The sequence below is a fragment of the Boleophthalmus pectinirostris genome, unplaced genomic scaffold (assembly GCF_026225935.1).
Source record: "Boleophthalmus pectinirostris isolate CB_2022bp ecotype Guang Dong unplaced genomic scaffold, ASM2622593v1 HiC_scaffold_9, whole genome shotgun sequence".
NCBI classification, from domain to species: Eukaryota; Metazoa; Chordata; class Actinopteri; order Gobiiformes; family Gobiidae; genus Boleophthalmus; species Boleophthalmus pectinirostris.
This window is the reverse complement of record NW_026571541.1, coordinates 16,977,931-17,005,699: the sequence shown is the minus strand read 5'-3', so window position 1 is coordinate 17,005,699 and position 27,769 is coordinate 16,977,931. Positions and strand designations below refer to the sequence as shown.

At 38.0% G+C, this 27,769-nt stretch overlaps 2 protein-coding genes across 3 annotated transcripts; one reads left to right on the top strand and one right to left on the bottom strand.

The window, feature by feature from the left end:
• On the bottom strand, positions 1–8,826 carry smc4 (structural maintenance of chromosomes 4; the record flags this gene model as incomplete). The annotated part of the gene is made up of 19 exons (XM_055166676.1): positions 8,692–8,826; positions 8,255–8,409; positions 7,204–7,394; positions 6,759–6,950; positions 5,853–6,029; positions 4,407–4,571; positions 4,153–4,280; positions 3,883–4,023; positions 3,606–3,756; positions 2,681–2,845; positions 2,375–2,608; positions 2,113–2,298; positions 1,849–2,010; positions 1,555–1,780; positions 1,405–1,481; positions 999–1,151; positions 789–915; positions 471–660; positions 1–52 (listed from the first exon to the last, which is right to left on the bottom strand). Coding segments are annotated over exons 2-19 (2,862 nt in total), but the record flags the coding sequence as incomplete, so codon positions are not given.
• Positions 8,827–10,602: 1,776 nt separating this feature from the next.
• Positions 10,603–27,294, top strand: ift80 (intraflagellar transport 80 homolog (Chlamydomonas)). 2 transcript variants are annotated; one of them, XM_020928649.2, is made up of 18 exons: positions 10,603–10,820; positions 11,120–11,230; positions 11,320–11,388; positions 12,480–12,589; positions 12,780–12,869; positions 12,937–13,074; positions 17,846–18,025; positions 20,921–21,039; positions 21,122–21,196; positions 21,492–21,655; positions 21,727–21,791; positions 22,120–22,252; positions 22,337–22,484; positions 22,769–22,940; positions 23,626–23,715; positions 23,816–23,988; positions 24,084–24,207; positions 25,762–27,294. In XM_020928649.2, exons 3-18 carry the CDS (start codon positions 11,361–11,363, stop codon positions 25,870–25,872), a joined length of 1,920 nt encoding a protein of 639 aa, XP_020784308.2. In that variant the 5' UTR covers positions 10,603–10,820; positions 11,120–11,230; positions 11,320–11,360; the 3' UTR covers positions 25,873–27,294. The 2 variants fall into 2 exon arrangements, with proteins under 2 accessions (XP_020784308.2, XP_055022871.1); XM_055166896.1 differs by lacking the exons at positions 10,603–10,820; positions 17,846–18,025 and having other exon boundaries at positions 11,126–11,230.
• The last annotated feature ends 475 nt before the right edge of the window (positions 27,295–27,769 follow it).

Below are 27,769 nucleotides of genomic sequence, written 5' to 3'. Positions count from 1 at the left end.
CTCCAGCTCCTTCTGTACACGACTCACACTCTCCTCACACTTCTTTAAATTACTGCAAAAGAGAAAATGAAAAGAACATGGAGCCAAAGACAGGTTAGACTACAGAATCATTATACAGGAAACCCTAAAGTTATCCAGGTACAAGAAAATATTTTCTCACAAACAAAGCCACAACAACAACAAAAAAAAACACTATTCAATACCCATTTCAGGTTTTTAGAATAATATATATATTTTTTTCCAATAGCTAAACCAATAACCCTTGATAAATTGTGTAAAAATGTGAAATAAAATGATTGGGAATTGGGCAAAATCATAATACTTAAAGCTTTCCTTACAGACAAACGTTGAAATTTAAGGCCCCTTTTGTTGAGAACATGGATAGCGGACATATGTTGCTCAGATGGGGAGTTATCAAATGCAATTTTTACCCGCTGTATACTCCAAGAATACAGTAAAACCACTCTCACCGATCAGCCGTCTTAATGGCCACCTGGGCTTTGGTAATGATGGAGGAGCATTCATCCAGCTCATTGTTGACTTTGGTGAGTTTGTCCTGTTGAGCCTTCAGCTTGTGACTATTGATTTCCACAATCAAATTATGGAGCCGCTTCACTTCAGCATCTACCTTTCCAGCTTTACTGGATGCTGCCTCAAAATCTGAAACACCCACCATCAAAGTGTAAATAAATAAATAAATAATATCACATCATAATATGATATATTCACATTTCCTGATGAAAAGTCGCCAAACCTCCTAAACTGACTAATTTATTTCAGGATATTACCTTTTTTGAAAGCCTCCAGGCTCTTCTCCAGCTGCTTCTGTTTGGTTTTGTCAGGAGCAGCAGCCAACACATTGGCCTCAAGTTCTTTAATCTGAAGTTTTAGATGAGTCTCCTGATCTGCTAGACTCTGAAATAGTTGGATGAAAAATATTACATTCAGGAGTAAACAGAGGACCAAGTATTGTGTATTGTGACTGGTGGGTATCATACAGTCAGACTGTTGGCATATTTCTCCAGAGTGTTCTTCATGTCTCTGAGCTCTGGCTTAAGGCGCTGGATGCTCTCCTCCAGCTGCAGCTTCCTCTCCTGACAGCCCTGGAGCTTGGTCACCTTCTCGTTCAGTTTGCTTTCCATTCGGTTGAGCTAAGGAACAGTTGAGAAACTTGATTTTACTTCAAGAATGGCAGTACATTTTAAGTTGTACATAAAATGTACTAATCTATATTAGTGAAATCATCTATGATGCAACATTCAGATACAATATGATAGTTTTATAAACTAAAGTCACTGTCCAATGTTTCCCACAGACCAAGTAGCATTGTGTGGCACCCCCTCCCCCGATCAAACGGCAATGCATTTTGACTTCAAAAGTGACCTTTGAGAAACTAAAGTATACCTCTTCCTGAGAGACCTCTGTGCTGATAGAAGAACCCATTCGTCCCTTCATCACTCTTCCTCCTCCAGTCATAGTGCCTATGACACACAGCAATTGTCAAATCTTCAATATTTGAATATTGACAATGTAAAAACTAAATGGGGTGCCTACCAGCCATTTCAATGATTTGTCCCCTGAGTGTAACCACTCTCCAGCGCTTGTCTTTCTGGAAGGCCATTCGAGTGGCTTGCTCCATGTCGTTGGCCACGAGCGTGTCCCGAAGGGCAAAATAAAAGGCTGGCAGTACACTCTCGTCCTTTACTCGCACCATGTCAAACAGCCTCGGGCTGTCCTCTGGTGTCTTGATGGGTACCATATTCTTTTCCCAAACTTTCATCTAATAATCAAGTAAAAGGGCATCACTAATGGATATCCCAAAAACATCACATCTTTCAAATTATTCACCTTGTCAAGCCCAATGAAAGTAGCCACTCCAATGTTTTGTTCCTTAAGAAATGTGACACATTTTTGAGCAGTATCAATGGTGTCAACAACAATGTTGTCCAGAGCACCACAGCTGGATGAGATGGCCACATCGTATTTCTCCTCAATGGCACCGAGATCACCCTGCAACCACATGCATATTTAACAGTAACACACAAGGTTGCTTGACTGTGGGCCAACACCTTTACAATGACAAGACATATGCAACAATGGGATGAATCTCACCAGTCTGCCCAAGATGCCGGGGATTTTGCCACTCCTTTTTTGCTGCATAAGAGCATCCAAAACTTTCCCACGGCTGCGGTTTGAAGACAAGGAGCTTTTAGCCTCATCAACTTTTTGTCTCATTTCCCGAACACACTCTCGGGTCTCATTATCGACCTTCACAAGCTGCTCCAGCTCAGCCTCATCCTGGACAGTCATGACAAGAGAAACTCAAGTCTTCTCATCTTAACACCATTGTCCACAAGTGTATTTATGTTTTAACCTTTCTAAGAGCCTCTTCTTTCTGTGGTATTTTCACTTCCAGGTCTTTAATGGCCGCACGTCTCTCACGCAGTGTGCCAGAGGTGGTCTGGAGGGTCTGCTTGGCAGTATTCAGCTGGGTTACAGCAGTGTTGTGGCGGCTCAGATAGATATCCAGCTCTGACTGAGCAAGGTCCATGCGAGAACGGGTCTCATTTACAGCCTTATTCAGCTCCATAAGCTCCTTTTCTTTACACTGAGAGATGAAGAAGCATTACACACAGAGTCAAATGTGTTCTTTCAAGTAATAGTTCAGCATGTTTCACACCTCCTTGTCTTGTTGCAAACCACTGGTTTCTTCTTTCAGGCTCTCCATCACCTCCTTTAGTTTTTCCTCTTCTTTTGCCTTCTTCTTCTCTAGCTCCTCTTTACGAGCAGCTGCTTCAGAGATGGCCTTTTCACTGTTGGCTGGTACTTTACGCACTTCCTCCAACTAAAATGTTTTTAAACACGATTCATTATTGAATTTATGATCAACAAATACAACATTTCTTCTTTTGCATTTTGTGAATTTCTCAGCACAAATTACACATCCTTCACTATCAATAAGAACAGAATTGATAAAGTGCTATATACAGTATGTGATTATTAATTTTAAGTTAGTAGCAGCTTTAGTTGAAACATGATTTTGCTGGTATTCACAAATCAGACTCAGTAAGCCCATAACACCAGCAGTGCCTGTGCATTGTAAATGTATCTAGTGTTAGAGGGGAACCATCACATCGTTTGAGTGTGGTTGAAGCAAGCATTGGTAATATTAAGGGCATTTAATATTAGTGGCCACACACCAGTTAATAACCGTTACGTCACAGCCCCCTAGTGGTCTATTCAACCACCCCATCCAGCTAGTAAACTTAATGAATGTTGCTTATGAAGAAAAGTTAGAATAAAAAGGCCAGTAGAATAAAAATATATCAAATTAATAACATTGCATAATTAATTCTACAGTGACATAATGCACATTAAAAGTATTTAAGATGTATTGTCATAAAGATAATTTAAAAACCTAATGTAAAACTTTATATGAATTTAAAAAGCACACCAAAATCTGTGGTAATTCCTGGTAAAATAAATAAAACATGCTGCTGTAGCAGATTCGGAGTTTGCCTCTCCCTTGTAAAGAACAGATTCCTGTTACTGAAAACCATTGACATCATGTGTTGCTGACTGGGCATTGAAGGAAGGTGACAAACCTTTTCTGTGTCTTTCTCCAACTGCTTCTGTAGTTTCTTGTTCTTAATTTTGGAGTGTTTAATCTTTTCACGAACTTCTACATCCTGAAGGTCCAGCTGGGTGAACTTCTCCTTTTGAGCCTCAATGTACTTGTCAAGTTTATTTTGTTTTCTGAAAAAATACATTTAAAAATGTTTCGCTTTTTACCTATTTATATTTTTGCTAAATGATAAAATATATATATATATATGAATAAAAATAAAATACAATATATACTATTTTTGAAAATCTACAAACTTTTCAACATTCTTAAGCTCTTGATTCATTTTCTCAATCTCTTGAGATATCTTTGCATTCTTCTCTGTAAGTTCCTTCGTATCATCTTGAATCTTTACTTTTTCTTGCTCTTTATCCATCACACGCTTTTGCAGGTCATGTCTAAACAGAAATAAAATAAATACAAATAAAATATTATGATTTGATATCCATAAAGTAAATACAATCACAATAATTTTAAAACATTATAGAAGGATACGGATTTAAATATTAAATATTTTGTGTACTTACACATAGTACTGGCAAAGCTGGCCCTTGAGTTTGAATATGTCATTCTCCAAAGTAAGAAACTCAACTGCCTTGTTCTTTTCCCCTTCCAAAGCATTCTTCTCCTTTTCCACCAGCTTTACTCGATTAAGCTAAAGGGATTTTTTTTAAATGCATTAAAAATAACAATAAACTTGGTCAATTTTAATGTCATTACTGGGTTTAACTTAAATTCAGTGTATTTAATATAAAAATTAAAAAATTTACGCTGAGGGTACCTTCTCTCCTCTCTGCTCATTCAGCAGTTCAATGCGACGGGACAGGACTTGGATGGGCTCCTTAAGTCGACAAGAGCCAATAATGTCCTCCAGGTACTCGAGCATACCCTCATCATGCTCTGTCTGTCCTTTTGGCTTCATCATAGCAATCTGTTCCACCTCACCCTGATTCCAGCACCAACACACACAGTGCAGTCATTGAGGGGGGGGGGAGCATTATCATTTTAAATATAAAAAAGGATGCTTGATAGTGGAGTTTACATGAAAAGTCAATCAAATAAAAAATGTTTATGAATACTTTTCATCAATTATTGGTACTTGGGATGGAAAAAAAAAAAAAAAAAAAAAAAAAAAAACACACTGCTGTTCACAGTCCAGCATACATGCCAGAGGCTTACAAGAAAGGCTGGGTTAAAAAAAAAAAAAAAAAAAAATATATATATATATATATATATATATATACACACACACCTATCAGACCACCCCCTGCTTTTATTTATCATCACAGTTTTACTGGATTATATTTGAGGAAAAAAACATTTTATATTTCTTCATCCAAGTCTGAACTCTACTCCAAACCACTTGCTTTTAATGACAGGATGGCTGAGGATCTCTCAATTAAAATTACTCAATGACTGAATCTCAATTATAATTTGACATTCTCTACATACTCTTGCAAACAGGACAGACCTATGGCTGGCTACGTCCGTCAGTGACATTAAGCCTCTACATAAATACATCTGCACACTCAAGCTGGACACATGTAATACACAAACTAACTACAATAAAACTAATAACCAAATAACACAATAATAAAGTGGCTCTAAACTGGAACTTTATGAAAATCTCAATTTAACAGGTAATTTTGCTCAGCTTGAATATGACTGAATTTACTCCATCTGCCTCAAGTTTTTCAGTAATAACACACCACATGTATTTTACCAAAAACAGCTCATTTGCAAACATTCTCAAAATAAAATAAATAAATAAATAAATACAATAAAAAGAAAATATACATACATATAGTAAGAAAAAAGTCTTAATGACAAAGTTTCGAATGTCTTGAATGAAAATGAATGGTGTTTGATCCCACCACATTGAAGCAGCAATGCCAATATTGGGGTCTCACTTTTGCACACCAATATTTACGTGCTGCTACAGCGTGGGAGGAACTTTAAAGAAGGAGGGAAAATAAGATCAAATTGTTAAAACAATAGCACCCACACCCCTTAAAGTCACCAAAAGTTTTTCCTTAAAATTCTAAAGCAGCAAATAATGGTTCGCACCTTTTCCTCATTGTTTCAAACCATGATGCGCTGCTATAGCAGTCTAAGGGCTGGCAAAGGCACATCCTTTTCAATCCACAAAAAACGTGAAATAAAAACAAAGCAACATGTAGAAATTAAAGTGATCACAAGTGCAGTGATAAAAACAAATTGCAATTACCTGTAAGATCAAAAATCTGTTGTGGTCTAGGTCAATACCATGACTTCGAAGTAATGCGCCCACATCTTTAAATGTGGCCTTTTTTCCATTAATGTAATAGGAGGAAGAATTATCTTTGTTGGCAGTTCTGGAAACATAGAACTTGCTGTTGGGGATGACTTCGTAGTCATCTCCTTCCTGGCTCAAAAGGGGGGAGGGGCAGAAGACAGAGCAGCTTAGAGCACACCACTTCATATGAAACCCAATACAACTGTTCACACTAAATAAAATCGACATTGTCTCTTCAATATTCATAAGGTTAGGGATATTTTCTATTTTAAAACAAACATTAATATTTTTTTCCTGAAAAAGTAGTCACTAAATTTATATTAAAAACAAAAGTACATTAAATTACACCACTTACACCCTGTATATAATATTTAACTAAATGTTTTAGTTTTTAAAATAAAGTCAAGGAGATGAACCTTCTTACAGAAATAGCCACACTCTGCACTCACTCATCTACAAACACACACACACACACACACACACACACACTTACTACTCTAATCTCAAGTCTGTTAATGTGCCATTTCTTTTACACTGCATTTGCATTTTTTTTTTATTCATTTTAGCCTTTCAACAAAGTTGACATGACAATTTTAGTTTTTTTACAAGCAGCCTTGTAAAAACTTAAACTCAAACTGACTATACTTTCAAAACAATATACATCAAATACCACTTTGCTTAAATCAATTTCATATCAAGCAGTAATTTTTTTTTTTTGAGAGAGCGTGAAAATAAGTTCATAATTTTTTATTTATTTTTTTAACATCAATATTCAGTGTTAACTAACATGACATTTATTCTGCAAGTTTGTCAAAGCCCAAAGTGAACTGTGTGATTGAGTGTATTGTTTTCCAATACCTTATCAATAATCTTTTGGAAGTGCACCTCCACAGTGCAGCTTTGGACGTCTTTGTGTTTGTCAGAGCTGTGAATCAGTACTGACATCTTTTTGGACCGGATCTTTTGAGCTCTATATCCGAACACAAAGAGCATGGAGTCTATCACATTGGACTTGCCACTCCCATTTGGGCCAATGATGCAGGAAAAACGCTGAAGGAAAAATAGGTATAAGGTATATGGGATGAATAGTACAGCTTGAAATCACAGTAATTTACCAAAGTCATTTACTTTACATGATTTTGAATAAGCTTGTCAGCTAACAAATCCCAAATGAACATACTTACAGAACATCTATTGGTTGCAAAATATTGCTTTAAGTTGAACTTAAATAATAACTGGTGACCACAACTGACAAGTTACAGTGTAACAAATATAATTCCATATTTGGGATGTATGGTCATACCTTGTGAAAAGGTCCCAGTATCTGCTCGCCTGCATAAGACTTAAAGTTGCGATTGACTAAATGTGTTATCATGAGCCGAGGAGCGCCAGGTTCATTGGTCATTGCTGGGGGCGGGGGTGGAGAGATGCTACCAAGAATCTCCTCCAAACTCCGATTGTCAATCGCCTCGACAGGCTCTCCCTGAGAAGGGTCTGTGACACACACACACATACGCAGACACACACAGACACACACACACACAGTACAACTTTAGCCGTCACTTTCAGGTGGAGGGGGCGAGTGGTGCATGGGGGAGGGGTACAACGTGAAAACAAACAAACACCAGTGACAAAGTCACACAACGGCACTCGTACAATGACCTCCGAGAATTAGTTTTATCCTACTTCATAAAACAAGGGTTCAAAACAAAGACAGAATGCTATCCGCCTACGACACAGCGTGTTATGAACGCTCTCCCCAAGAAGACACGTAGAAGCGCCACTTTCATTCCCCTGGAGGAGAAATAATTAGATTATTTCAATCGCATGCGTTGCACTTCACCTGTGAAGTACCGCACTCAGAGCAAACAGAGGAAAGTTTTAGACACAGAACGTGGCACACAAACACTCGTCGAACTGTCCAAAATCTATTGTGCTCACGATCACACTAGTGTATAATTATGCAAACTAGCACTCCCAGATCAGAACCTAGTACTTTATTATAGCGTTTTCTTTCGATGTCTAAACTTAATGTTAATAACCAGTGGTCACAAATGAGTAAAGTATTCTCAAGCACACCAGCCGTTTACATCTTTACCTTATAGCCAGAGGTAGTCCATATAAGAATTTCATCCATAAAATAGTAGAATATGCAAAAAGATGAAAACGTATGTATTGAGGAGTGGTGCTTAAAAATACCGGACACTCATGAACGTACATATGGAGTTTTAGAGCCTCGCAATCCAATCCATTCAAGCGGACTATGTCAATGTGCAAGAAAAGACAGCACAGGACGTAATCTCCATTTCGAGAAGCAGACAGATCCAAAAGCATCATGACCGTGTGTTACTTGCCAGTTGTCGGTGCCTCCTCTTGGCCATTGGCGTTGGTTTGTGGAGGGGGTACATCCAGCTCGTCTTCGGAGTCATCCCGAGGCTGCGACCCTTTCCCTCTCGGCTTGGCAGAGGCAGTGGAGCTTTTCGCAGTTTTAGACGGCATGATTTTAAATCTGACGAGGATGGTAAAAAAGACCGTGAGTGTTTTTGCGCTTTATGTCTTACAAACTTGTATATTATAACAGCATTTTCTACAAAATCGTGTTGATAACATTGTAGTTATTTCCAAAACAAACAAAAAATATCAAAACAACAATTTGTGACCAAGTTTACCCACTAACCTGAACTACTTTTGCAACGTGGATGCATGTCACCAAGTATATTTGTAGTTTACACCACAGTCTATTAAGATTACGTTTGTATTTAATTGTTTTTAAAACAAAGAAAATATCTACCCTTTCTCACTCGTCTGATTTATTCTCCAGACTGTAAACAGCCTCTCTTTTCACATTTGCTCCAGTCTGACTTGTTCTGTTACGGTGCCCTGTGTTGGACTGACCAGATATGTGCACTGACGTTGTGACGCAGCCTGTGGATGTATGGCACGAGTCTATTATACTGCCATGGTCTACGGTGAGCATTAATAAAGTTCCAGTAAGACACCTTCAAGCTAAATTAAATGTATCTTAATTATACAAAAGGCTTGTGGTCGAGAACACAAAAGCTGTATCATTAGATATTTTTACTTTCTTACTTTTTTTTTAATCAAAAATATTTCTTAGACTTAAATTATGCCATGTCATCCTTCTGTTCTGAACACACGAATTTGTTCAGCAAATAAAATCCGATTGTTCATTCTGTAAAAAGTAATTTCAGTAGCATCATAAAAAATAGTAAGAACACATAAGGGAATAACAGTGCACCGTCTTGTTGTATCTTTATGTCTATTACATTGCAGGCATAGTACAGTAGTATCCTGAGAGCATCTTGTCTTTGTACTGACTCTTTGACTTCAACAGAACATCAATGTTGGCGCTTTTTAGCTGTGTTATTGCTTAAATCTAAGACAACTTCTAGTGTGAAATACCTCACTTTCAAAAATGTGATAAAACACAATCCAGTTTCCACGAAATGTATCTAAGTACCTTCTACGATGACCACAGGGCTTTCCGAAGTCTTCTTGTATAAATCCCGAGGAGTAAAAAGCTGTTATTCCAAATGCTCGTGACAATAATCCACAATATTTAGCTCCGTAGCATTCCGTCAAACACCCGCGCTCAAAAATCTTCTTCCTCTTGCTTTTAGTGGCGATAAGCAAAGATGAGATTCAAATAAGGGTGGCTCGAAAAGGTTTACTTGTAAATGGCGCCTAAACTCTGCCGTCAAACCAAATTCGTTACAAACTGACGCAAAGCACTATGGTACGTTCAAAGGACAAGCGGAAAAAAATTCAAAAGAGGGAACGAAGCCCTGCCCTTGTAGCTTCAACACAACATACACAGCAAGAAATGCGTAAATATGAAATCACTAAAAGCAATAATCAGAGGAAAACTCTACATGTATTTAAAATTGTATCTTGCTTTACGTATTTGCGTCGTTGCTTAGTTACTATAGAAAGACCCACCCACAAGTGCAACAGATCAGGCAACAGCGATGCTACATGCTATTTATTTCAAAATTTAAACTCATTTTTGTTAAGAAATTCCCCAAGTATATTTAGCTAAAGAGTTTTTTTTTTAATCGAGGTTAAAAATATCAGCGTTGGAATCTAGATTGAAAGTTTTAGTTGCAACAAATCTCCGCTTTAAACGATGACCTGGATTATAGCTACTTGGCATAGTTAGCTTAGCTGTCATCTTTGGTTTCATAAAAATAAGCTTGTTTCATGATAGCGTTACAAATTCATACGGATGCAGCTAACTGCATTTATTCTTCATGGAGTCATTTTTTTATGTGCGCTCTGTTAACTTGCCCTGTAGGTTTAGTTCAGGCGAGCTAGGGACACCTAAAGTTTTGCATTAGCAACCGATAAGGTACCGTAGCAACTGAGGACGCTCTTTGTTTCATCTTTCAGTACCTGAGCATGCCAACCACTGATTCTGTGATTACTGAAGGTACGTTGGAGTTTTGTTTATTTTTCGGGATATAGTTTGTGTAACGCGTTTCTCATAAACTCCACAGGATCCATCAGTATTCAACATGAGACTAAAAACATCACTGTTAAAGGAGCCAAAACATATCCTTTTACATCTTAATATTAGAAAATCATTGTAATTACGTAGATTTTAAGGTAAGTAATTAAGAATCAAGGGACAGCACAATAATAACTATAGTAACATTGCCTCCCTTAACGTTTACACACATAAAGAACTTGTGAGTTGTGTTGGCTGGACTTCAGCAGATGAAGTGTACTCCTGCAGTGAAGATCACCAGATTCTGAAGTGGAACCTGCTAACTAGTGAGACTAGTTTGGTTGCCAAGCTTCCAGATGACTTTTATCCGATTGAACTCCACTGGTTTCCTAAAACTCTGGGCTCCAAGAAACAGAACCAAGCTGACATATTCGTTCTTACTAGTACTGATGGCAAGTATTCTTTGTGACAGCATTTTTTAGCAGTTTTCATTTGCTTGTATCTATTAAAGTTACATTTTCATAATTACAAATTCATAATTTCCCCACAATCCTATTATATTTATAATGTTTCTGTTCATACATTACATTACATTATCGCACCACTAAGGCAAACCATGTGAAATTAATTATGTCCTTTTGCACATATTTAAAATAATTTTAAAAATACATTTTTTAAAAACGTTATTAAAACAGACTAGATTGGTATGTCACTATGCTTAAGCATAACTGTGCTTTGGCCTTTATTTTAGGAAAGTTCCACTTAGTTTCTAAAAGTGGGCTCATTGAAAAGAGTGTAGATGCACACAATGGAGCTGTGCTATCTGGAAGATGGAACTATGATGGTAGTGCTCTAATTACAGGTATGTTTAGTATGTTTACATTGAATATATACACTACAACATAAATAGTTCATAACAATGTGTTTACATCTTAATTTGTCCCTTTGTAGCTGGGGAGGATGGCCAAATCAAGATTTGGTCCAGGAGTGGAATGCTGCGATCTACACTTGCTAGCCAAGGTACAAATATTGTAAGAAAGACTGAACTGTAAAATAATAAATGTAATGTAAGAAAAGTTTAAGATTTAATGCTAAGATTGCAGTGCACTGAATGCTTGCATACATGGATCAGCTTTGAACTCTGATGAAAGCAATTTAAGTTTTGTAGTAATCTGTTTCCATTCATTTTGATTTTCATCAGTTATTTTTGAACTTTATGACCTTATACTTTACTTCATTAAATTAGATAATAATAAAACATTCATATTAATCTATGTTTAAGTTAACCTTGCTTGGTGCAATCCTACTTAAATATCGTGGTTCAAATGTCAAAAGTAACAACTAAAACCTAAAAGGAAGATGTGGATAGTGGATGGTGGCGTGAGTAGAAGGTATGTGCAAAACCTATGGCCCAAAGACAGATTTTTTTTTTTTTTTTAACGAAGGAACAAAAACAAATCACCATGTTCTCCCAACAGGGATTTCGTTTAGAATTTGTACAAACTTGTATTTTGGGCAATATTGATCCCTTGTACTTTATTTATCCAGGTACTTAAAAATTTAACATCAACATTGTTTATGACAGTTGAGATGCACTTTTAAAATTAAAACATTAAAAACATTTAAGGAACAAGTAATTCTAAGTATTTCTGACCATACTGTTATAGACTGTTAAACACTACAAAACTTCTCACACATAAATTTTGATGTACAAAGAAAAATGTTGAACTAGTGAGTGCCTCTTATTCGTAGTTTTTGTCAGTTTTAGATCATGTGACCACTTGGCATTTGTGAGAAACCGCATGCACCTGGAGTGGGGTTAAGTGTCACCCCCCACCCCTCCTTTAACACTCTAGCTCTGAGCACATACACTCTAAACACAGACTTATGCCTGTGTACAACTGCACTGCAGAGCTTATGCTGGTTAGCCAGGTGGTATCCCTGCAATTCCATAGGATGAATGAGTTGAAACCAATGAGGAAAAAGGAAACCTGTCCAAAGGATAGAATAAGTTGCTCAAACTGTTTCAATTAAGTATTCACACATTTTTTAAACTAAATTGTGAAGTTTTTCACAGTTGTATAATATTTGTTTTGTTTTGTTATTGTTAGGTTCAACAGTGTATTCTGTTGCTTGGGGCCCTGACTCAGACAGAATTCTGTACACATCAGGAAGGCAACTCATTATTAAGCCATTGCAGCCCAGTGCTAAAGTCATACAGGTACACCTGTCATCATGTTATTACGTTTATGTGTCTGTACATTTATACATTTATATTCATTTACATTAATTATATATATTTAATGGGCTTGACAAGCATCTGTTCCTGTACAACATTACCATATTAACCCTAATGGAATCTGCTTGACTTTTATTTCTTTTCACTTTTGATTTTTATATACTTTTTGCAGTGGAAAGCTCATGATGGCCTTATTTTAAAAGTTGATTGGAATTCAATCAATGACTTGATAATATCAGGGGGGGAAGATTGTAAATATAAGGTAAGGAATCCTTTTGATAAGTTTTGCAGTTGAGCGTGCATTTTAAAAAATCTTGCTTTTCCAATAGGTGTGGGACAGCTTTGGTCGGTTGCTTTACACATCATCTCCCCATGATTACCCAGTCACCTCTTTGTCCTGGGCTCCCGATGGAGAGGTGTTTGCCATGGGCTCCTTCAACACACTACGACTTTGTGATAAAACTGGAGTAAGAGAAAACCATATTCATTACATCTATGAAATCTACCATTAAAATCATCTTATATATTTTCAAAGATAGTAATAACATAGTAGAATTTGGTATTATAAGCATACACTGGACAATGTGTTCTTATTTGCTTGGCAGTCATTTTATTAATTAACAACATTGCCATATAGCAATTAACATTTCGAAAAGTAAAAGACAATATGTTGCAGTCTTTATTTTACTCTATTAGTGTTTTTGTGGCTAAACGCCTCTTAAAAACATGGACACGTACTGTTTGTATTCATTTAATATGTTTTATGCCACACTGTGGAACATTCCAGGCAAAGCAATAACATCTCCATGGAGAGTACACCCCCCCCACGGTCATTCACAACACTTATTTAAACTACATATGGCTCTAATGTATAATCATAAGATAAGCAATCATTTGTATTTTAATTTGCATATTTGTACTTTAGCCACCTTTGCTACTTACTACTTAGAAAGCTCAGTCTTGTTGGTAATGGATAAAGGGTTAACCAGTGCAGTAAGCAGTGAATCTTTTTCAGTTACTAGCATGACTAATGGGAAAGAGTTTCTTTCTGTATCTGCTACAATGAAACCGGCACTTTAACATATTGCTGCTGGCTCAGCAGGATCAGCCCTGTGCCTTTAACTCTTTCACCTCCAAACTCTGTGGATTTCTCAACTGGTCTTTGCTTTTTATTTTCTCTGTGTTTACCCTGACACCACTGGCCAAGTGCAGTTTGTCTGCATCTGCGTTCTCACAATGGAAATGGCAAATCCTAATGCATAAATGCACTAAAGTCCAAAGTTGTGAGTTTCTCTGACTAAGTTTTCTTCAACTTTCCATTCTGTGGATTTTTCAGTCTAGTACATACAGTATATAGTTTAACTCTATGATTAGATTTTACATTCACTTAGAGGACACAAAGAACTTCACTGTCCCTTTTACAAGATTTGAAAGAGACAATAAGTTACTGTCTGTCTGTGTGTCTAGTGTATGCATGTGCCCACATGCCTAAGTGTGCACTTGAGTGTGCAGCCAGTGCCGTGCAAATGTGGCTCGACACAGCAGTCTATTTACGAGGCGCTGCAGCTGGTGTCTAGCGTCTGGACCCTGTCACGATCCCTGACACTGTCACTAGCTAACAAGTAACAAGTAGGACCCATTGTGCTTGGCAAGTACCCTGTTGCTCTGCCCACTCGATCCCCGCCCCCTTTCACATATTCTTTTGTTTTCCATCACTGATGCGGAAAAATAAACTGTTCTTTACCAGTTACAGTTATCTTTTTACACCTCCCAGACCTTCAGTATTGAGGCTTTTCTGTCTGATTTCTATGATATCACAACATTGATCTCAAACACCTTGTGTCAGTGCAGTGGTGTTAAATCTTTTTCTTTTTCCTTATGAATGAATTTTTTTCTCCTATTGGCAAACTGATCGGACTTAAGATTGAAATTGCTGCAACTCGGAAAGCATACAATTACACAGGACTCATTTTGATCTCAATCACAGAGCATGAGAAAACAAATGTATTGGCTTTAGATAGAAGAGAATTGTACTGTACTGTTGTACAGATGTGAACAAACTAACAGTGTGTTGGAGCACTGTTGGTTGAAGCAGTTAAAAAGGAGGTGACTGTCAGAAAAAAAGCACACAGAGTTTGAGAGCGAGTGTGAGGGAGTATTGTTAAACAAAGAGAGTCCTGAGTCAGCAGCAAAGCAGTTTCTCTCCAGTCAATGGGCAGGGCTCCTCGGCCTGCCTCGGCTTCACTACCTCCTCCTTCTGCCCTGAGCCCCCCTCCACCCCACTCCTACTCTACGCTAAACTCTGCTTCTACCCACTCTTTCTTGCTTTTCTTTTACTGTCTTCTCCACAGAAATACACATTTGTTTGTGCCATCTATGTAGTGCGTGGGATTAAATTAAGATGCTTGTTGACAGGGTTTTAATTTGGCACATTGCTAGGTTTTGCGTTATTGAAAACCAGAAGGCGGGTTCAGAGAAAAGAAGCTAAAATGGTGGGGGCAAGCAGGGTAACATGGAACAGTCCTATATATCCTGTTAAGTTGGTTTAGACATTGAGTATTGGTATATTGGTCTTCATAAAAAACTTTCCTCTCTCCCCTTTAGTTATGACAGTGAGCCTGGTCTGTTTGTCTCTCTGGCAGAGTCATCACTGTTAGTAGTCCTAAATCACTGAATTCGTTCTCGAGTTAAATATGTCACATTCACAGAGTGATGAGGAGGTGGAGTAAGAAAAGAAAGGCAATGGACTGGAACTGCATGGAATTAGGATACTACTATGTGACTGGGGAAGTATTGTGAATTACTGGTCACTTTTGGTGTATTTTAGTGGTTTAGTGGTAATACTCAGCGTTACTTATGCCACAAATGCATATTTAAGGTTAGTAACTCTGCTTCAAATATGAAATCAATAGCAGTAAAAAGATCAGTTTCAGAGGACACAATCTGAACCTGCCAAAAGCACAGCTTTCTTTTGTCCATATTTGCGTACAGTCAGAGTGCCTTATACCCTGCAGCTTGCCCAAATCCCACAATAACCTGTGTGTTTGTGTGTACAATCACTGTATGTTTATGCACACATGGTTGGTGCTAATAGAATTCTGCTGTCCAGCGCACAGCTGTGTCCTGCTGATGAGTCCCAGGAGGCCCCAGCATGTGTCTATGGTTACTATGAGGAGGCTCCAGCATGAAACCATGTGTAGACCATTACTCTCTCACACACACACATGCACGCACACGCACGTGCACGCACACACCCCCACACACTTTATATTCCCGTTTGTCTTTCTCTCCCCTCCTCTCACACCCCTTGTGCTCTCACTTTTTTGTTTCCCTGTGTGTTGCCAAAGATTCAACTTGTGCCACTCCATACTCATCACTGGCAGAGACTCCACCAGTACCTCATCGTAGCTGATAAATCTAATTTGCTGCAACAGATTTTTTTTCATTTGTTTGAATGTTCTCATGTGACTACTGAAGAGATGAATAATATAATGTTGTTATGGTTACCTATATACCCAGTTTGTGTATTGTGTTAATAGTGTGAAGGGATTTACATTTTGTACCTGTGCTGCCAGGTCTTGTCCTGCACTCACAGGGAAACTGAAGCCAGCTGGCTCTGCACAGAGTCTGCCAGCTGTTCTGATTTATGCAAGACTGTTAACTCAGGACTTGGTTGGCGCTCTCTGTCCCTCTTGTGCACGTGCTTGTTTGAAAAAGATATGAGTGTATCTTTTTTACTCATTCAAGTGAGGACACTAATTTTAATCGCGTTGAATATTTTAGTGTTTGACTGAAACGGTTGATAGTTGTATATTTGGTATGTGATGTGATAAATGATGAATACTGACCACAGTAGGTGGATTTGCCCAAAACCATGTCAACCTTTTGAACCTACCATATTTATGTTAAAAAACTAAATACTACCTCCTCTTGATAGTTTGTGTTGTAATAAATAAGATGAATACGTAAAAGTCCACATTTAGAGTAGATCTTAGTAAAAGAGCAGAAAATAGTCATGGCAGATGTCTAGTATTTAATACTTGTGAAGTAATGCAGCTGAATCAGCAGATAGCTCCATAGGGAGCTATTAGTGCAGACATATGTCATTAACCCTTTCGCTGTTTAAAACTCTGCCCCCACAGTTCCCCAAGGCCCCGCCTACTTCTTAAGTCAGGTCCAAAGCCAAAGCTCTGTTTCAGGTGCATAGTGGGAGTTATTATTTAACCAAATACACTCACTATTCATTGTCTTGTATTCACAAGGAAACAAGTTCTTTCACATCAGTGTCAAAAATTGCACTAATGTATAGATGCACATTTTACGAGAGTTTAATCCTACCAATATGTAGCTAAGATCAAGACTATAGTATGGTCAGGTGCCATACTGCCAGTCATAGTGTTGTCTGAACAAGTTGTTATTTATTGGATCGACATATGCACAATCTATACGCTCATTGTACATTTTAAGGTCTCCCACTTTCCTTTCCGAGCTCAGCTGAAAAATATACGTCATGTCTGTCACCTACCTTCTGGTCACAAAGATGCCCATTATAGACAGGCAGGCTTTGGTGACCAGAAAGTAGACTCAAGCTTAATGAATGGCCAGACAGCTTCCTTAGTTTTAGACTTACTCATTGACTTCACTCATTAACTTCAGTCAGTGACGTCAAACCATAACATTGATCCAAGAGTCATTGACAACTACAGCACATGTTGCATACAGCATTTAAACTAAATGGTACACAGTACCTGTTAACCAAAGCGAGTACTCTTGCTGTGTGGCTCAGGTGTACTTATTATTTTGGTTCAATTCAAAATGCTGTATTCAAATAAAATTTACATGAAATACATTGGAGAAAAGCTCTTGATTTGACATTCCTGTTGGGTTCTTTTAGTAGCCAAAAGGCCAAGTGTGTTAAAGGCATCAGAGTAGGGTAGATCCAGCCTTACTCCTTGGGCTGATATCAAATGTCTTGCTTCATTACAGCTTGGTTTATATATTGGGTTGCAGTTGCTTGACCCTCCATGTAGTGTCTTTGACTCCCCCAAGCGTCCTTTTCTCCCATAGTGTAACACTGCAAAAAAAAAAAGTCAGTGGAAGAACTTAAGAAAGTTGTCAGAGATGCATATGGCAAAAAATGTTTGTTAATATTTCCATGTAAAAATACATGTTGTTTATTGGTGAACTTAACCCCTTGGTTATTGCAATTTGGTTATTTTTGTTTGTTTTTGTCTGGAGTGGTCCTATGCCTTGGAGAAGCCCAACACTGGAAGTGTGTTTAGCCTGGCCTGGTCTGCAGATGGCACCCAAATGGCTGGTTCCTGTGGTAATGGACATGTCATCTTTGCTCACATTGTGGAGCAGCACTGGGAGTGGAAGAATTTTGTGATCACCCTCACCAAGAGAAGAACCATGCAGGTAGATGGATTAACTAAACATTTTCCTGTGTGGTAGGTAAACGATAACTAAGGAAGATTGATTGGTCAATTAACAAATGTGTGCAAGGCATTTGACACTTTGTATTCAGTCTACAAATTAGGTTAGTAAAGTACCAGGTAATATATGAATTGTTCTTCCCTTTTATCTTCAGATCTGCAGCTTCATCTTGTTAACAAATTTATATAAAATATGTATGAGTGCCAACATATGCTCATCTTGCATATCTATACTTATGTCAATGTCTCTCCGTTTTCCTTCTCCTCCTTCCAGTCCTTTTGAAAGCGCACATCTGCCAGTGATTTGTGAATCAGCCAGCTAAATTTACCACCTTGTGGTCAAAGGGTTTTATTCTTGGTTGTGTTGCATGTAAATTTAGCTTACTGGAGGAGCAGAGGAGGCCGATTTGTAAAGCTGTAAAAATACCCCCACCTTTCACCTGGTACTTGAAAAGACCTGTACTGAGTTTCAGAGGCAGAGCTTTACAAACGTATTCATCAAAGCATAAGACCAGCATTCACATACGTATTAGTGTATCACAACATTATCTTGTTGCTCTACCAAAGCTATTAAACCATACTGCAGTATTTGATGTGAAAAGGTTTAAATGTCAAATTATTTTTCATCTGCCTCACACTCTGCAATCCACCTCTGCTGATCTGCTGAAATTATGTAATTTGAATTTACTTAAAACTTACCCACTGCTCTTTCTAACCACAGACCTATGTATAAGAGACCTGTGTAGTCAAGTTTTTTGTGCAGTTATTTGCATCTCTTTGCACTGAAGTGTGTAAATAAAGCTTTATGTGGATTCTTTACGCAGCTGGTTGGCCCAAATAAAATGTCGGCCTGTGTTGGAAATTTGAGGCCAATAGTCGATATGGTCAAATTCCAAATATACAGATGTGGACAAAATTGTTGGTACCCCTCTGGCAATGAAAGAAAAATCAACAATAAGCACTGAAATAACTTGAAACTGAGAAAAGCGATAATAAATAAAAAATTACTGAAAATTGTCCAACAAAAATTTTACCTGTGGTTCAACAGAATTATTAGAAAAAACTAAATAATGAAACTGGTCTGTATAAAAATTATGGTACCCTTAACTTAATATTTTAACAACCTTTTGAGGCAAACTCTGCAAGCAAACGATTTCTGTAACTGTCAATGAGACTTCTGCACTGGTCAACAGGTATTTTGACGCATTTCTCGTGAGCAAAACGCTCTAGTTGCCTTAGGTTTGAAGGGTTCCTTCTCCAGACAGCATCTTTCAGCTCCTTTCACAGATGTTCAATAGAATTGAGATCTGGGCTCACAGACCACTGCAGAACAGTTCAGTGTTTTGTTCTTAGCCATTGTTGGGTATTTTTAGCTGTATGTTTTGGGTCATTATCCTGTTGGAAGACCCATGACCTATGACTGAGACCAAGCTTTCTGACACTAGGCAACACATTTTGTTCCAAAATACCTTGATAGTTTTGAGATTCCATTGTATTTTGCACAGATTCAAGACACCCTGTGCCAGATGCAGCAAAACAGCGCCCGAAAACATAACCAAGCCTCCTCCATGCTTCACAGTAGGGACAGTGTTCTTTTCTTGGTGTGCTTCATTTTTGCGTCTGAACATAGAGCTGATGTGTCTTGCCAAAGAGCTCTAGTTTTGTCTCATCTGTCCAAAGGACATTCTCCCAGAAGCTTTGTGGCTTGTCCATATGCACTGTGGAAATTCCAGTCTCACTTTTTTATGATTTGTTCTCAACAGTGGTGTCCTCACATGAAGTCCACTTTAGCTCAAACAGTGACAGATAATGTGATCTGACACTGATGTACCTTGCCCTTCGAGTTCATATTTAAGATGTTTGTTGGTTGTTCTGGGCTCTTTGGTTACCATTCGTATGATCCATCTCTTCAAATTGTCATAAATCTCTTACAGCCATGTCCAGGGAGGTTGGCTACAGTCCTGTGGACCTTAAACTTCTGAAGAAGCAACTATAATCACAGGAACATCAAACTATTTGGAGATGGTCTTATTGTCTTTATCTTTAACCTGCTCGTCTATCATTTTCTTTCTAGTCTCTTGACACAGTTCTCTTCTTCTCTTTCACTGGTCCATGTTCAGTGTTATACCCATCATGTCTCCAAACAGCACAATGACAACATGTTCTCCTTTAAACAGGCAGGCTTGATTGAGGACAAGTTTGAAGACACGTGTAATGCAAATTAAAGGACACACCAAAGTTTAACATGTCCCTATTGTTCAGTTATTTACAATCTTTTCTAGGGTACCATAATTTTTGTCCAGGCCAGTTTCATGAGTTGTTGTTTTTTTAAAAAATTATTATTCTGTTGAACAACAATTCATAAAAAGTGTCTGATTTTCATTGGTTACTTTTTAGGAATTTTTTATTTATTATTGCTTTTCTCAGTTTCAAATTATTTTAGTGACCACTGTTGATTTTTCTTTCCTTACAAGAGGGGTACCAACAATTTTGTCCACGTCTGTATGAAATATCGAACAACCAATATCAGTCTATCTCTAAACCTGTCCCTGACTTAAAGGAGTAGTGAGTTGCCACATCCGCATTCCTAAATGTGGAGAGTCCAGACAATCTCTTAAAGTCTGGTAGAGCCAGGTTCTGTGTGGAGAAGAGTTCAACTTGCTCTAGCCTTCCACATGACCTCAGATTGGACTGTGAATGTCCCTGAATGGCACCTGGATCTCTCTGGACTGGCCACTTACAGCTGCTCTGGCAGATCCCACACCACTCCTGGGGTTGACAGACTGGCTCCAACCCCTGGGTATTCAAAGAGGGGCAGTTGGCTACGTCATACATCATTATATTTTAAAAATTAACATTCTCCATTGTGTTATTGTAGGTGCTAAATGTGATCGATGAGGCAGTGGATGTGTTAGAGTTCAGGGATCGGGTCATAAAAGCCTCACTGGCATTTGGGCATCTTGTCGTTGCCACCTCACTCCAGTGCTATGTTTACAGGTAATACGTCTACTTTTCACCTTTACTGCCCATCTCTTATAAGATTAGTTTGACGTGTTTTTATGTGCGTTTTCTCTATCAGTTCAAAAAACTGGAATACTCCTCTCATCTTTGACCTGAAAGAGGGAAATGTCAGCCTTATTGTTCAAACAGAGAAGTGAGTTGATCTCATTGCTTTGCTTATTTGGATTGATTCTCTGATTTGCAGTCTTATAACATTTCATTTTATGGCAGTGTTTAACCATTAGAATTCTGACAATTATCTAGATTGTAACAGAATGATAAAAATGAAATTGGATCTGGGGACAAGGAACAGTAGAGAATGCTACTAAAATGCAACTTTAGTTTATTTTTTAAATTTCTTTAAATCTTATTTTTATGTGAACCCTGAAAGGATTAAGCTGAAGATAAATTTGCAAATTAAGTAATTTCTTCTTGTTTCATAAACCCAGACATTTTCTGCTTGTGGATGGAGCGGGCTTGTATATATTCTCATATGAGGGTCGACTTATATGTTCTCCAAAATTTCCTGGGATGAGGGCTGATATTCTCAATGCTCAAGGCATCTCTCTTAGCAACGACACAATTGCTCTTCGAGATAAAAGTGATGAGAAAGGTTAGAGGAAGCCAAACTTATCATTAGTCTAAGTTCCTATAGCCTGACTCTGTCTTCTGTTTTTCTGTTAGTCATATATCTCTTTGATGCCCTGACGGGGAAAGCCTTTGGTGATGGTAAACCATTGACTCATAAGGTATGTGCTCAAAATGTTCTACAAGCTGTTTTTACAGTATAAAAATGGCTCATATCTGGGTGGGCTTTCTAATGGTGCTCTGGTGTTACCCTTGCAGCCTCATGTAAAACATGCATAATTAGCTTATCTTCCACCTTTTGTACTTCTAATATTCAAGTTCAGTTTTGAAACGGTTAAATCACCTTAATTGTCATGATGAGTGTCAGTGTTTTACTCATTTGCTCAGATTTTCTTTCTTAAAATTTGTTAAATTTTTTTACACAGAGTTTCATTTTGGCCTTCCAATATTATTTTTAAATGAAGGCTGTTTGTCTGTTTTTCTGTCAAGATGGAGGTGGTGGATGTTGCCCTGGACCAGTGCGGCCCCTTGAAGGAGCGCAAAATCGCTTTCATAGACAAGAACCGTGACCTTTACCTGACCTCTGTACATCATGGACGACAACCCAAAATTTGCAAAATCGGTAAATACTTTTTGCCAGTCTGTGACTTTTTCTGACTCTATAAAAATCTATGAAGATGTCTGACAGTGTTTTATGGTCTTCCAGGTAGCATGGTTCACTGTATGCAATGGAATGATTCTTCTAACATCTTGTGCGGTATTCAAGACAATCAGTTTACGGTGTGGTACTACCCAAGTGTGGTGTTTGTTGATAAGGACCTTTTACCGCACACACTTTATGTTAAAGATGGAAGGTGAGGAATGAATGACAAGGGTAAGGGCAATAAATCCAGTTTATTGTTACAGGTATCTTTTAATGCCAGAAAAATTGGACATAGAATGATTTATGATCATAAGTAACAAATAAAAGCAGCATTTATCCTGGCCTTTTAAACAAACTGTAAATGTAAACTTCTCACTCTATAAATTAATATTGCAAGTTTGAACACATTTTTTAAGCATAGCAAAGAATGCCATTGGTTTTATAGATTTATGATAAGTTAATAGCAAAATGTCACATGTTTTCTGTTTTTGTTAGTGAGTTTGCCCGGACACCACATATTTTGAGCTATGTGGGCACCAAGGTGACATTGCGCCAAGGGGATGGTTCTTTGGTGTACAGCACTGTTACACCTTATCCAGCCATTCTCCATGACTACAGCTCCTCTTCTCGCTGGGAGGATGCACTGCACTTGTGTCGCTTCGCCAAAGTAAGATTTGATAATTTTCTATGTTCATTATCTTATCCTTAAAACGAGTCTTTACTTTATCTTTCTGAACCAAACCTAAACTTTTACTAAAAACAGCGTATTTAACACATTAAAACTTTGTTGGCACTCCTCCACTGATTTACTTTTTAGAAAAGAAATTAAATGGCCAGCAGAGGACAGCAGAGTCTTGTTCTGTTGTGATGTTTCAAACATAAACAAAAAAAGTTGATCAAGATGAATGAAAGTGTTATCAGCTTTTAGTTACCAGAAAAAAACAATAGCAAAGATTAAAACACTCTTGACAATTCATCTCATATTGTCAGAGTTTATGAGACCAGTTCAACAAGAGCCCAGATACACTCTCTGTAAAATATGAACGGTAAGTAGCAGTGATGAGTAATGATGAGCTTGGGACTAAGGATTTCAGATTTTAGGGGAATAAATGTATTTTATGGTTGTTAAAGAACCGTGACTATGATCATGAGTTGTGATAGATCAATATGTGGGGAAAAAACTGTGATTCATTTAGTATCATAACACTTTTATATAATCTACCATTATCTCCATATTTATATTGCATTTCTTCCTTCGTTGAAACACTAAACGGCCAGTAAATGGCTAGTTCTTTATATAATCATGAAACATCCATCTTGGCCTGTTTTTTCCTGTTTTCTCCATTGTGTAGGACCAGTCTTTGTGGGCATGTCTTGCTGGAATGACTATGGCTAGTAAAGAGTTAACAACGGCGGAGATGGCCTATGCTGCTATTGGAGAGGTATGGGCATGAATCTTTTTAAAACCACACTTTAACTGGCTAAAGTACCAGTAGTGTGATGTGTTGTATTTCATGTATTTTATTTTCTGTTTCCATTCAGTTACCTCGTGTGCAGTACATTCACTTCATAAAGGAGCAGGCATCTAAAGAGTCCTCTCTTGCCCATATGCTGCTGTTCAGTGGTCAGGTCCAGGAGGCTGAAGCAGTTCTGTTACAAGCCGGGCTTATTTATCAGGCTATACAGATCAACATTGACCTGTTCAACTGGGAAAGGTACAGAACCTTGATTTGGGGAATGGGATGGTGGAGAGGGTTTTGGGAAAGGTTTTAGTCTGTGCATTATTATACTGTCTGTTGGCATTTTTAAGGGCACTGGAACTAGCAGTCAAACACAAGACCCATGTGGACACTGTGCTGGCATTCAGAGAGAAGTTTCTCCAGAAGTTTGGCAGAAAAGAATCTAACAAGAGATTTCTTCAGTACGCAGAAGGGGTAAGATAATGTTTTTATTTGGTCAGGACTGTGCATTTTAATAAGCATACATGTGTCATACATGTATACACACCAGATTGCAGCCATTTGTTCTCTGGTATTTATGCACACAAAGGCACTCTTATTACATTCAAATTACAATGAAGGTGCTGGAGAGACTCATCCTGGCTCAGCTCGACCCCTGGTTGCCCACTGCCCTGGACCCTCCACAAATTGAATATATCGGCCTCAAATTACCAGATGTGGACAGAGTAGCCGAAATTGTAATAAAGTAAGACTAATGTTACTTCAAAATAATTTTATGCAAATTTAAGTAAAAAATAGTGGTCCAAGAGTAAAAGTAATTGGGAAAACTACTACTCAGGTAGAGCAAGTTAAAGTTAACTGTCGGGAAGTGCCATCTGTACAATCTATACAAAAATGTATGTACTTTGAAGGACACAACATTAAATAATGAACAAAATCTGGTGTTTTCAAAGCATAGACAAAAAAATCTGAAAAAGTAAATTATATCTGAAGGAGCAGTTCAAGAAATACAACTGTTCAAATTATTTATATTGTCAGCATAAAGCTTTTGTCACTTGCTCACAGTGGGAAGAGTAACCAAACGTAAGCTGCTAGAAAAGTATTCTGGAAAGTAAATGTAATTTATCTTCTGCAGTGCCATTCTCACTTGAATAGTGCTGCGTGAGAAAATTATACTTTAATTTCTCCAGTGCGTTTAACACGATTCAGCCCCTCCTGATGAGAGAGAAGCTGCTCAGAATGGGCATCTGTCCATATACTGGCTCGGGGATTACTGACTACTTGCACTCTCCTCAGGGTTCTGTCTTTTTTGTTGTTTTAATCTTTAAAGCGCTTACTTCCAGTACAGCTCCAGGTCCAACTCTGATAACTGCGCTGGTAAGATGTAGATATGAACAGGAGCTGGAGTCCAGTGCAGTGACACTGAAAGCAAATGTGAACATGTGAACAACAAGCTGGACTGAAGGACAATAGCAATGCTGTGTAGAAGAAGAGCATGAATAAACTCTACTTACTGAGAAAGCGCTTTCAATGTCACCAATCTGTGGTGCCTACTGCCTTGTACGTTGATGTGGTCTGCTGAGGAGCAGCACCAGCTAAAGGGCTATATGTATCAACAATCTGATCTGTAAAGCTGATCATGGGATTGACTGTGAGCTGTAGACATTTGTTACAGTGAAGCAAAGAAGGACAAGCTGCTCTTCATTATGGATACTCCTGATAACCCACTCCAAACTCTAGGGCGCTGAGGAGCTTATTCTCCAACAAGCTAGTACTACTCCACTCCCAGAAAGATACAGGACCGCATTTCCCTGACTTCATACAACTGTACAAGAAGGGCATTGTTATTACTCCGTAAATTTCTCTTGTGGATCAATGGAGTCTAAGTCTAAATGTATTAAATACAGTAGTTGTGCAGATAACAAAGAAATGAGAAGCTCAAGAGAAATAAATGAAAATAATGTTGCTATAATGAAAATTGCGTATTTTGACTAAATACTTATAATAAGCATTATTTGTGCCTTGCAGGTTGAAGTGGACTGGGAGAAAATCCAAGTGAAGATTGAGATGGAGTTATCCAAAGAGCGTGAGAGGGCAGCTAATGCATCTGTCAGAGGCAGCATGGCCTCACGTCGATAATGTTTGTGGGACCTCAGCATAAACTGTGTAAAGCTGTGTGTCTCTGAAGGTTTGTTGATATTCAAGTTTGGCACTGGGTCATATATAGACTGGTGAGAGATTTAGCCACTTAGAAGCAGCTGATGAACAGAGCAGTAAGGGTAACCAAGCTTCTCAGAGAATACTGTATAATGAGTAATGTAATGTAATGAGTTCTAACCCTGAATGTCATTGAAAAGGAAAAGTACCATTTCTGCATCCTCAAAGGGCATATGACATGGTTTCAGATTTTCAAATTGCAACTGTTTGGTGGTATAATACATGGGGAAAAATGTTAACATAATTGTAAACCAGGCAAGTGGTAGTTTGTGAAGAACAGCTGAATTATTCAGCAAGTACAGCTGAGTTCTAAAATGCTGATCAGTAAATAACAAAATGATCCATTCCATTTTCTTCCGCTTATCCGGGGTCGGAAAATGAGCCAAGTTAGGTAAAATATACGTGCAGAAAAAACTGTTATGTTACTTTTGCTAAATCTTGATTATAATAATGTTAACTACGTTTTAGTGAAATTAGTAGTCTAACCTGTCATATGCACTTTAAGGCCTTTTGTCACAAGTCAGAATGTGTATGTAAACATGTCCTTTTTTATTTTTATTAGTTGTGTTGATTGTTTGTTTTTGATTTTCTGAAAGTGTTATGTAAAAATCTTTTTTTTTTTTCCACATATTTTTGCACCCTGCGTGTACATAAAAATACTAACTGATAGATTCTAAACAACACAACAACAAAATATATTTTTTTTATACAGTGTGTGAATATAATGATTTCATGCTCAGTTCTTATTTCAAGCTGTCCCTTAACCCACAGCTCCACCCCATGGTTGGCTATAGGCCAGCGCATGTAAGACCAATGTGGCACTTCTCTAAATCATGTGACCAAAGAAAGCGCTCAAAAGATTTGCAGTTATCCACACAGAAGCAAAACCTTATAGGTTTTACTTCACTTCACCTGAGGTGAGGTGAAGGTGGACCAAGTGTTTCTTTTTCTGAGGATTTTGTGGGTGGTATAAAACAACAGCAATGCCTCAGTCACTTTTAGAAAGGCCTCCTGATTGCTCACTGTTAATTTATGAGCACTCTCAGGACATGTGGGCTCAGGTTTCACAATTAGTGGCTACACTAACTACAATATTCATAATTTACCTTTGTGGCTGCTGCTAACTCTTCTATTATGTGAGCATTCTAGGGAATCTTACCAAAATTAAACCATATAAATAAATAAATACATTTAAAATGTGTGTTGTTAATATTCATTGTAAAATGTCCTGACTCTTGCTTATCATTTTTATTTTTACACTTTTATTGGTACTTATGAATTAATTGATTGTTGCTTCAGCCATTGCTTACATAACATTCATTAAAGTTAAGTGTGCAAAGTTAAGCTATTATGCGTTTGTGTAAGGCCTATATCTTATCCTCTGTACTTATGAGCACATTATTATATTGATGTTGACTGATTTATGCTTGCGACTAATGTTACTGCTCTTGCCAAAAGAAATCATCCTTTGTTGTTCTTTTGTCAGGGCATGTACACAGTCTTGGGGTCACTCGTCTTGTCTCACCTCTCCATCAATGGGTTTGAAACATGGATTTAAATGCTTTTAAGTGCACACTCCCTCCACTCCTGTGGGGATAGAGCAATCAGTGTTCAATACTGGCCTAGCCATCATGGAGTATTGGGTTGCAAAGCCACCACAATCGGAGTCAGAGCCAGTGGCATTTGAGCATGACGACTGGTTTCCATCAGGTAGACTGCTTTACATTTGACCCCATGTGGCATCTATTCCTAATCTACTCTCTTGGCAAAATGCATCAAATCCTTGTTCGTCTTATTTTCTTCAAGTTCAAGAGCGAAA

Bases quoted from the DNA above. Each gene is read 5' to 3' on its own strand.
- ift80 (XM_020928649.2), top strand. From the start codon at position 11,361: ATGCTGCGATCTACACTTGCTAGCCAAG. The intron at 13,075-17,845 runs GTAAGAGAAAAC...TTTTGTCTGGAG, and splicing joins GACTTTGTGATAAAACTGGA to TGGTCCTATGCCTTGGAGAA. The intron at 21,040-21,121 runs GTAATACGTCTA...TTTCTCTATCAG, and splicing joins CTCCAGTGCTATGTTTACAG to TTCAAAAAACTGGAATACTC.